This window comes from Heterocephalus glaber, unplaced genomic scaffold, assembly GCF_053883595.1.
Source record: "Heterocephalus glaber isolate CG9 unplaced genomic scaffold, H.glaber_assembly_v1.0 deba00001481, whole genome shotgun sequence".
NCBI lineage: Eukaryota > Metazoa > Chordata > Mammalia > Rodentia > Bathyergidae > Heterocephalus > Heterocephalus glaber.
In genome coordinates this window covers 3316744-3327520 of record NW_028258317.1, presented here as the reverse complement: position 1 = coordinate 3327520, position 10777 = coordinate 3316744, and the positions used below count along the sequence as shown (strand labels likewise).

Below are 10777 nucleotides of genomic sequence, written 5' to 3'. Positions count from 1 at the left end.
GGTCATCGCAGGACGAGGTCACTAGACGACCACCTCCACTAGCACATCACTCTCGCTGTAACTGGCTGATTCTGCAGGCTCGGCCTCTTCACTGGGGTTCCACCCGGCCTCTGGATCTTCCACTCTGGCTCTTCTGTGCCTGACACAGAAGGCGATGGTGGTGATGATGACAGGTATCATCATCACAACCAGGGCTGCTAATGCCCCGATGATCCAGCTGTATACATACATGTCTTCAAGAACATGTTCTCTGGACATCCGAGGCATCTGCTGTCCCTTCTGCTTGCCATGGGCTTCTGTCCCCTCCGTGACCATGGGGTCAGAATACAGCTGCTGCTGCTCCCACTGGGCCTGGGACACCATGGACTCCAGCTGCTCAGTCAGAAGCATCAGCAGGAGGCGAGACTTGGAGATGAGCTTGGCACAGGAGGGGGACACGGGGGGCTCAGCGCAGTCCATTTTCAAAATGCTGACGACCTGGGCGATGAGCCATCTCACGCTGTAGTCAGGGATTAGCGGCTGCAGCAAGTGATTCAGCTGTGTTTCTAACCCAACCCCCAGGGATGGCAGCACTGGGGAGGTGATGTGTGTGGGGGCCAAGGGATGGCAGCACTGGGGAGGTGATGTGTGTGGGGGCCAAGGCCGAGCCCCAGGCAGAGTCTGCAGCAGACACACTCAGGTCCCCTGGTGCTGACAGGAAGCCTCCTGGAGGGGAGTCCATGAGGCTCCTCCATGCCCGGAACCCAGGCCTCTTTGCTGGGCTCAGGTCGCTGTGTGCATTTCCCTTGGTGAGCTGTGCCTTCGGGTTGGCCTGGGCTGTTCTGAGGGACACAGGGAAGAGAGTTTCAGCCAAGTGACGACTCTTTTGTGACTGCCAGGCAGGTGGAGTTGCCTTCATTCTTAGCACTCTGTCCTGCCCGTGGTTTAGAAACCGTATGCTGTGGGTGAAGTCTTTCGCTCTGCTTCTCACCACAGGCTGGGCTCTGGCAGGGGTGGAGGTGGGGGACCTGCCCAGCCAAGGAGCTGGCAGGGAGGGAGGGGTGGCCACCCTCTGTCCTTCTGTGAGGATGGAGAATCTCTCCAGGTTCCTGGGGCTGGGGGCCCCCATGACGCTGTTCCAGCTCCGTGGCACTGGGGTCCCCAAGGCTGCTTGTGCAAGGGGCCAGGTGACCTGCCTGTCCCTGACCTGCTGCTTCCTCCTGTCCTGCAGCAGCCTTTTACCTGTGCCCTTCAGGCCCCTGAGGACCCTGTCCACTGTGTGCAGCCTTCTTCCTCTCAGGTTCTCCACCATGCTGTTTTCCTGTGTCGGAGCCCTTCCCAGTGTTCTAGATATTTGGGGCTCCAAGGTGGGACCCAAAATGCTGGGCTGCATACGCCTGACAGTGTCTTTTTCCTTCTTAACCTCCTCCATTTTTTTCTGAATTTCTACATTTGACCGATTTCTGAGCAAATTCAGCTCTTCCAATTTATTTTTGTTGGATTCATGGATAAAGGAGGAGTTCTTTATATCCTTTTTTAAAGAATCTGTGTTATCTCCATGAAATGCATTTGGAAAAAGCCTTGCAATGAGTGGCAGTACAGCTGGCTGCACATCCTCTGGGTTTCCCTCTGAGAGATAGCGCACCACGTAGCTGAGGGGGTTGATCCCGTCACTTTGGTCATCAAACTTGAGCTGGTCGCTCATGATGCCCGACCAGGGGGCCACACTTTGCTGCGAAGATGATGTCTCAGGCTCGATGCTCAGCTGGGCACTGGTGCTGTTGTTCCGGGCCTGTAGCGCCTTCATGAGCATCCCATCCACATTCCCCATGGCTGCTGCCTCAAGACACTGCATGGTATTGGACAGACAGGTGCTGTCACAGTCCAGCTTGACTGTCAGGCACACAACCTCGATATCACTCTTAATTTGGCAGAGGCAGCAGGCCATGTGGCTCGGCAAGATCAGTTTTTGCAACTCCAGAGTCATGGTGAGGATGTTCTCCAGCACTGCAGGGGGCATGTGTGTTGCTCCCAAGTCTAGGTGTTTTAATGCTGGTAATTTAAAAAAAGATGGATGTTCGATAGTTGTCAGAGAGTTATTGTTGAGGACTACTTGATGTAAAAACTGCATCCCGTGCCATGCATGAAATGTTCCGTAGCTGATCTGAGAAACAAAATTGCAACGAAGATTTACAAACTGCAAAAAGGGTAGTGAGTCAAATGTCCCTCTTTCAATTGAATGTATTTTATTGCAGGATAAATCTAAGTACTGCAGGGACAGCAGGCCTGCAAAGGAGTCTTTTCGTAATTCAGTCAGGGAGTTTCCACTGAGATTTAGTTTCTCAACCCACTGGTATGTTCTCCAAACATTCTTATCAAGGGAAGAAATAGAATTTCCTTGGAAATTTAAGATGGTGAAGGTCCTGTTGTGGGCACTGGGCTCGAGGGCAGGCACCTCGTGCAGCCTGCAGGTGGGGCCGAGGTCAGTGCAAGACAGGGTCTCCTCCTGGCAGGAACAGAGCTCGCATATGTCCTTGTATGTCGTGCTGCTCTGTGCACTTAGCACAGTTAGAGCCTTCACCTCCGCTGTAAGGCCAGTGAGTGATTAGAGCGGGAGATCAGAATCGAGAGAAGAGGCCTTATTAGCTGCTAGGGGCGCAGAGTTCAGGTGAACTCGGTATGGGGTCCAGCCTGGCTGTGGGACAGCCAGGATGGGCAGGCACATCTGTTGCCAGTGCAGCAACAGTGTAGCCCAGAAATAAAGTGAAAACATGACAGGGCAATGTTCAGCCGCACAGATCTAGGCCAGTAGGGTGCTGACCCTAGGTCTGCTAGAACCTTTCTGGCAGCCACCTGTGTGGCAAGTGCCTTGGTAACGGTGCTCACCCACATTCTGCCACACCCCACCCTTTCTGTATGACATCATAGGGGAGGAAACCTTTCTCAGCGCTGCCCACCAGTGCCCAGGCCTGACTCTCTTTCCCTTAAAAGGTGACAGTGGCTTTTCGCAGGGCCTCTTCTCCATAGCAATGCCAACGTGTGGTCTTGGGCCTGCACCAGCCATTGGTGGGGTGGGGAAGAGGTTCCCATGGAAGTTAGGGCTTGGTCTTGGGATGCTCAGAAGTGTTGCAGCAGAGAGGAGCAGCTCTGTGCTATAGCCAAGCGTTACAACTCAGTGTGGAGGCTCTGGAACACAGCTCTGAGGCACAGCTGAGCTTTATTGCTCAGTGTGGCAACTCCGGGTCACGGCTCTCATTCTTTGAAGACTTGAGAATCTCATGGTCATTTGAAGAGGTAGAGATAAGCCTTTTAGTAGAGGAGTCTGAGCACTCTACCAGAAATGAGAGCCTCCTTATAGAGGGAGCCACAGGGTAGGTGAGCATGCTCATTGAAATGGGGGAAGGGGGGGATGGGGACGCGGGGGCAGAGTTACAGAACATTTCTGACAGGGTCCAGAGCTTAACAGAACCTTCTCGTGAGAGGGCAGGGCTTAACAGAACATTCCTGAAAGGTCACACAGTTCAAACAGCCACACACCACTTTGATACACTGGGCAGGAGCCCAGCCACATAAACTTACATTTCCAAAACAAAATATTCTGTGGAGAAAAAAATGGAGGCAAGGCCAGGGCCTGTCTTACTGTTTAGCACTGCTCTATCAGAAGTAGTGGTCCAGCCCTGGCAACTGGAGCTCCACCTGAAACCCAGAGTGAGTCTTCCTCCCCTTGGCTGCACTGCTTCCAAGCAAAATCAAGACCAGGTGGGGTGGAGGCAGGAGAGCACATCTGAAGGCGATTTCTTCCACAGTGTTGCCATTTGCTCTGAACTTGGTAAGGGTTCCATGTTTCAGAACTCACTCCTCTCCATCAGATTCGGGCTTCATAGACATCCCCACTGTGATGACTTCACAGTTTCAAAGGGAGTTCAAACCCGGGATGGAGACCATGGGACCAGTAGATACTTCAGATCAGAAGGCAGGGGCAATTTTTATTCTCCAAGAACCACAACGCCCTGGGATACAATGAGCAAAGCTTCAGAGAAAGCACTGCACGGCTGGCCATGTAGCTCAGTTGTGCTGCAACTGCCTCACAAGCACAAGGTCCTGAGTTCCACCCCAGAGCCACGATGCACACTTTTGGGAACGCGCCTGTCAAAGCCTTCTGAGCAGCAAGCTTCTGGGCCACCTTCCTCTTCATAACCGATGCCATCGGCCCTGGGAGATGGGCTTCACCACCAGCTCGTCGATGCCCATCTTGGAGTTGTAGACCTTCTGCCTCACGAAGCCAGGGTCCGCCACGTAGTAGATGCCGTCAATGGTCAGCGAGGTCTCCGTGATGTTGGTGGCAATCACGACCTTCCAGATGGCCGGCGGGGCCGGGTCGAAGATGCGGGTCTGCATCTTGCTGGGCAGGGCGGAGTACACAGGCAGGATGATCAGCTCGGGGACGTCAGGGCCCAGTGACTTCATCCTCTCATACAGGATCTCACAGGCCGTGTCGATCTCTTCCTGCCCGGTCAGGAAGACCAGGATGTCACCTTCTTCAGCAGCCCGAAGAGCACGTCAGTATGGATCGTCCGTTCGTGCGCCTCGTCCAGCATGATGATGGCATACTGTGTCAGGTCGGGGTCGATCAGGCACTCGCCCAGCAGCATGCCATCCATCATGTACTTGATGACGGTCTCGGGGCTGGTACAGTCCTCGAAACGGATGGTGTAGCCCACCTCCTGCCCCAGGCAGCAGCCGAACTCCTCGGACACCCGCTTGGCCACGGACATGGAGGCCAGGCGCCGGGGCTGGATGCAGCCGATCTTGCCCCGGGATGTGTAGCCAGCCTCGGCCAGGTACTGGGCCACAAGATCTGTGTGGTCTTCCCGGACCCGGTCTCGCCAATGACGATGAGGATCTGGTTGTCGTGGACGGCCTGAAGGCGTAGGAGATCCGGTCACTCACAGCCGCCGTGGACTCGGGAGAGCAGGCAGGGACGAGGATGGGGACCCGGACGCCGACGCTGACGCAGACTCCGACGCAGACCTCAATTTAGTTTCCTAAGGCCAGTTTTTGCTCTGCCTTCTTCGGAGAGACTTGTACGTGCCTTCCCGCTCCCTGGACTGTTCTCCTAGCCCTGGTGAACTGGGAAGTACAGGCCCTGAAGGTTCGGTTTGAGGGCTCCCATCAAGGGTAAAACCAGCTTGGACAGGGACTCCTCCAGCTTCTGGACCTGGTTCAGCAGCAAGAGCATCGCCACCGCGAAAGCCACCACCGCCAGCAGCTGCAACTTGGGCGGCATCATAATCCTAAGGAGCCCCATGAAACTCGCCACTCGGGATCAAGACATACCGCGGGGGGCGGGGAGCGGGCCCCCGGAGGCGAGGGAGACGCCGGGAGGAGCCCACCGGGCCGGAGAGCGGCGCGGAGAGCGCGGCTGGGAGGACGCTCCGCAGCGACCCCCTTCTCGCCGCTCCGGTCCCCCGCCCCCAGGCAGCAGCGCCAGCGCCTCCGGTGCGGCTTCCCCTCAGCCGGCTGAGCGGCCGCCCCTCCAGAAGCCCGCGCAGCAACAGCGCGGAGCTGCGGCCGGGTTCTCGCCTGCCTCTGCTGCTTCAGTCCCCGACCTCCGCGCCCGCCAGCCTGCCTGCCTCCCTCTTTCTCCTTTCCCTCCCTCCAGGCTCTCGGCCGCGCGCTCCTCTGATTTTTAATGATTCATTCCTTCTACTTTGCCTTTAGTGGCTCTACAGTATTTATCATATTTCCTCAATTTAGTGAAAACTGCTTTGTTGCTCTCAATCTATACAGAAACAATAAAACCTAACACAACTGAAAATTTCTTCCATTTTCCATATTCCAGTAAAAACTCTTCTGTGAGGTATTGTGGTTGTTCCAAAAACTGAAACCAGAAGTTCAGTCTCAGTAAGGGAGACCAAAGATTGCAAATGCCTTGTTACCAAAATAGAAGCAAAGAGAGCCTAGCTGTGAAAAGCACAGGCTTTTCACAGGCCAGGAGGGATTTGGGCAGAGGAGATGTCAAAGTGCTCGAGCGGGAGGGACTCCTTCAGGCAGAGGGGGACTTTCGTACTATCCCAGACAAACCTCTTGTCTGCACCATGGGGCTGATGATCCCTTCTATTGTCCTCATGGAATCATCCCAAAAATTATATGGCACACTGTGTGTTTCTGTGTCACATAGTATGAAATGCTACTCCTGCGAATCCTGATGGGAGTTCAACCTGATGTTGACACTCAGTGCTCACTGGAAACTCTTATCTATTTGCCTGGCTTTGGGGGGCTGACAGAATTGGCTCTATTTATACTCTTTTACAATGAAGTTTGGAGAGAACTGAATCAATACCTGTTTACAGGACAGAACATTGGCTAACTAGGCCTTAGCTAACTGGTGCTTCTATTACTATAGCCACAGCAATTGGTACAAGGATGAAAATGTGACTACCCATTAGCCTCAGGACTTTTTCTTCAAACTGTAGAAAAGGGAAGATTCATTTCCCAAGACTCAGAATTTGGGGGATGCAAGCTGAGAGAGTGGCAGCCATTTTGCCACTGTGAGGGAGAGATTAAAAATGCAATCAGCTCAGAGGAGAGCAGAAAGGATAGATGGAAAAGACTGGGTTCAAATATCATTGAGCTGCTGTATCTATTAATGTCTGAAACTGTATTTGCTTCTAGCCCTCTCAACTGTATGAGTAAATAGATCTCCTTTTTTGCCTGAACCCATTTAATGAGATGTTTTCTCTTATTTGCAGCTGAAAAGTCTTCACTTACATAAATCTTATGCTTGATAGGTCTCTTTCAGACAGCTCCAAATTCTATCATAAGATCCTTACCCAACAAGCAAAATATTTTATTATGGCTTAAAGATTGTAAATTTAAAGATTTTCCTTGTGTTCCAAATCTAATTTTCAATCCTGTTAAGATCAATTGTAATAGACAACTAAGAGTGCCCAAGGGAACAAATAGGCTCTCATATCCTCCTGAGACGTTTTTATTAATTAATACTGAGTTTTCTGCCCCCAGATCTGGGCTCATAGAGAGGAGAGCTGAGCTCTTCCTGACATGGTTTGAAGTGAGTGTAAGCAAGGACTTCCCTCTGGTGTCTCATCATTCAAACAGAAGCCATTTCTACTTGGAACACATTGCAGGCAAATGCTATATAGATTGGCTCAGTAGATTCCTATCAATTTCTTCTGACCTTGTTTCTTTTTTTTCAGATCACAGTCAGGCATCAGCTGCACCAGGAAGAACTCAGGAATGTGTTATGCTCATGGGCTTGTTTCAACTTTAAGTCACGTCTAGTGCTTAGGATCCATGCCACCCATTCTCAAATGCCTATATTAGGTGAAAAAGTAACCTACCATGCAGAAGTCTCCTGTCTGCAGCTTCTGCTCACATCATGAAATGTAATGGAGATAATCCACCGCTGCATTATGTCTGACAATCGTCCTCTCAATTTTTATTGACATGATTGAATAGAGCTGATCGTACAGTTCTACTACTCATTTTGTGTCATTAGGTTTTATTCCTGGTGCAGTCCATAAGCATCATATTATCACTTAAAACAAAGCACAATGTCATGCTTGCTTCAAACTCATCAAACTTGTGAAAACAAGCATTATCCTTTGTTGTAGAAATGAGATGTAATGAAAGAGCTCCAACCTGTTTTGAATCTCAGCTACACTATTTTATAGGGTTGTTTTATCTCTTTAAGCCTCTACTTCCTTAACTACAAAACATATTTTACAATATTTATAGAGGACCTACTATATATTCTGGCCCCTTGAGACTAAATCAGGGAATGTGCTTGCTACTGGGGCACAAGCCTATAATCCCAGTACTTGGGAGTCTGAGGCAGGAGGATTGCCCCAAGTTCGAGGCAAGCCTGGGTTATATAGTGAGTTCAAGTCCAGTCTGAATTATATAGGAAAATCCTGTCTCAAAAAGGAAAAGACACGGAAATTAGTCAGGGCATAAAATAAAACCTCCTGTCCTATATGAGTTTAGAGAAAATATATTAAATAAATAAAGCATAAATTTTGACATAACTTCAAAAAAATTTTTTACACAAAGTGAAAAATAAAAATAAAACACTAAAAAGATAAGCGAGGTTTTAAAAATCACCTCAGCAGCCACCATAGTAATAATGTTTCTTGCAAAAATCATTGATAGATGCTAAGACTAGTGACAGTTTGAAACGAGACATTTATACAGCATCAGCGTGTTTTCCTATGGGATACCAACTAATTAAAAAGAGCAAATGAGTCATTTTACACTGAAGAAAGCTAGGAGAATCCACTTTAACTAACAGATCAAAGATAACATCAGCCATGACATAAAAATGTAGATGTTATATGCCTCCTAATATGAGACACTGAGAAAGCCACAAAAATGTCTTCTGCAGTATTTCTGTAAAAAATGTATAACCTGTATCCAATCAGAAAAACCCGAACTGAGGGGCACTCCAGAAAATAACTAATATAGAAGGTAACTAATAACTAATATAGAAGGTAAAATGGATATAGGAATGAGCTGAATGACAGCAAGTGGAACCTTCTGTAATAACTATCTTGAACTCACTAAATGTAAAGCATGAGGAAACAAAAAGAGATAGTGCAAGGAATGTGGGATGTGATTATCCCACATTAAATGGATGCACTTTGAGACCATAGTGCTAAGTGAAATAAATCAGACTAAGTTAAACATCACATGGTTTCTCTTGTATTAGAAGCCCGAAATATAAATAATTTAAAGAGTGAAATTAAGGATAGATGAAAGGAGTCAGAGAGGTAGACTTTGTGGGGATCTGTGAAGGGCAGGTATGAGAGGATGAGGAAAGGAAGAAGTAAAACTGATTGAGATGTTATATGTACATGTACCAGTTCCTCAAAATGAATGTCATTTATTATGTATCACAAACATGTTAATAATAAAAAATTATAGAAAAGATGAGGTTTAAGAGAAATAACAGTCAAAGGCACTACCTAACCCTAGATGGGATCTTGCATCCAAAAAAACATTTTAAACAACTAGAAATTTTTGAAAATATTTTGAAACAATTGGAAAAATCTAAATCTAGCTTTGTATATTAGATGATTGTATGCAATTGGATGACTCTTGTGCCTCATGATAGTTCTATGATTATATAGGAGATTTTCCTTATCTATAGGGCATGTCTGCTGAAGTATTTAACAATGAAGTGGCATAATTTCTACAATGGACTATCAAATAGCACAGAAAATTTTGGACAGTAAGAGAGAAAGTGAGACAGAGAGAGTTAATAGGACTATATTAATAATCATTTAATCTAGATGAAGGGTATATGAGTGTTTACTATTGTTTCAACTTCTTGTATAGCATTTTCATAAAAAGAACAATGAGCAAGAATAATATGTCACTGGGGAAGCCAGGATGTGCTAAGAAGATGAGTGGATCTGCAGAAGCTACCTAGAGCCTGAGTCTGAATATTGTTAAAATGACCACACCAAACAAGACACCTCCTGGTGCTGATCCTAAGCAGTTGGAAAGAACTGGGACAGTAAGGGAAATTGGGTCACAAGCTGTTTGGTCACTCTCATCTTGTGAATCAGTATTTGGAGTGGATCAGTTACAAGATGACAATTTAGAAACTTACTGGCAATCAGAAAGCTCCCAGCCTCATTTGCTGAATATTCAGTTCAGAAGAAAAACAACAGCGAAGACATTATGTATTTATTCAGACTACAAGCCTGATGAAAACTACACACCAAGCAAGATCTCAGTCAGAGTAGGAAATAATTTTCATAATCTTCAAGAAATTCAGCAACTTGAATTGGTGGAACCAAGTAGCTGGTTTCACGTTCCCTTAACTGATAACCACAAGAAGCCAATGCACACATTTATGATACAGATTGCTGTTCTAGCCAATCACCAGAATGAAACAGACAACCACATGAGACAGATTAAAATATACACACCAGTGGAAGAGAGCTCTATTGGTAAATTTCCTAGGTGTACAACTATTGATTTTATCATGTATCATTCAATAAGGTGACTTTAAAATGGAATAAAAATGATTAAATATGTTTTATTCTCATTAGATATTGATATAATCTGATATAAATATCTTCACTGAAAAAATATCAGGTATTTTGCAATTTTATATATGTTTAAAAGTATTTTACTTTGATAAATAAATCAATTTGGGGTCACATTGTCTGTTTTCTTTAACATATGATAAAGCTCACATATTTTGTATTATTAAAGGAAATTTGAAGTCAATCATATTTTCTTGTATTAAAAGAAAGCTAGTTGAACTGAAAACTTTAAGTTGTACACAAAGTGGTTTTTATTTTTTATTTTTTATATGTACGTGTTCATAGTACATAATGATTACATTCCTCCTGGGGAGTTGATGTATATATACAACACACCTTAATTCTTTTATTCATCCCCTTCCCCTCAACCCCCCCCCCCACAGCTGCCCTTGGTCATCTCTTGGTCTCCTTTCATTCTGCAAAGGATCTATTTTCCTTCTTCCTATTATGTATCTTTTATTTTGCTCTTTATTTATATGTTGTATTTCCTATATAAGAGAAATCATATATTTAGGCTTGTGTGTCTGATTTATTTCATTTAGTATTATTTTTAAATGTTGGATCTTTTTAAACATTGCATCTTTTCAAATTGAATTTAACATTGTGGGTCTGATAAGAACCCATCTGATTGTGGGGATATAATTAATTATCTCGTATTTACTTCCTTGAAATGCTTACAACCCTAGGGTTGTGTACATCCTGCCAATATCATGTTGGATATT

General features: G+C 46.5%; 2 protein-coding genes across 2 annotated transcripts; one reads left to right on the top strand and one right to left on the bottom strand.

The window, feature by feature from the left end:
- Nucleotides 1-503: 503 nt before the first annotated feature.
- Nucleotides 504-2581, bottom strand: LOC147825791 (leucine-rich repeat-containing protein 37A2-like; the record flags this gene model as incomplete). The annotated part of the gene is made up of 1 exon (XM_087183550.1): nt 504-2581. A coding segment is annotated over one exon (2076 nt), but the record flags the coding sequence as incomplete, so codon positions are not given.
- Nucleotides 2582-9339: 6758 nt separating this feature from the next.
- Nucleotides 9340-10159, top strand: LOC101725790 (anaphase-promoting complex subunit 10). Its single transcript, XM_004848163.4, has one exon. It carries the CDS (start codon nt 9455-9457, stop codon nt 10010-10012), a length of 558 nt encoding a protein of 185 aa, XP_004848220.1. The 5' UTR covers nt 9340-9454; the 3' UTR covers nt 10013-10159.
- Nucleotides 10160-10777: the final 618 nt, after the last annotated feature.

Coding starts and splice junctions, on each gene's coding strand:
- LOC101725790 (XM_004848163.4), top strand. CDS start 9,455: ATGACCACACCAAACAAGACACCTCCTGGTGCTGATCCTAAGCAGTTG.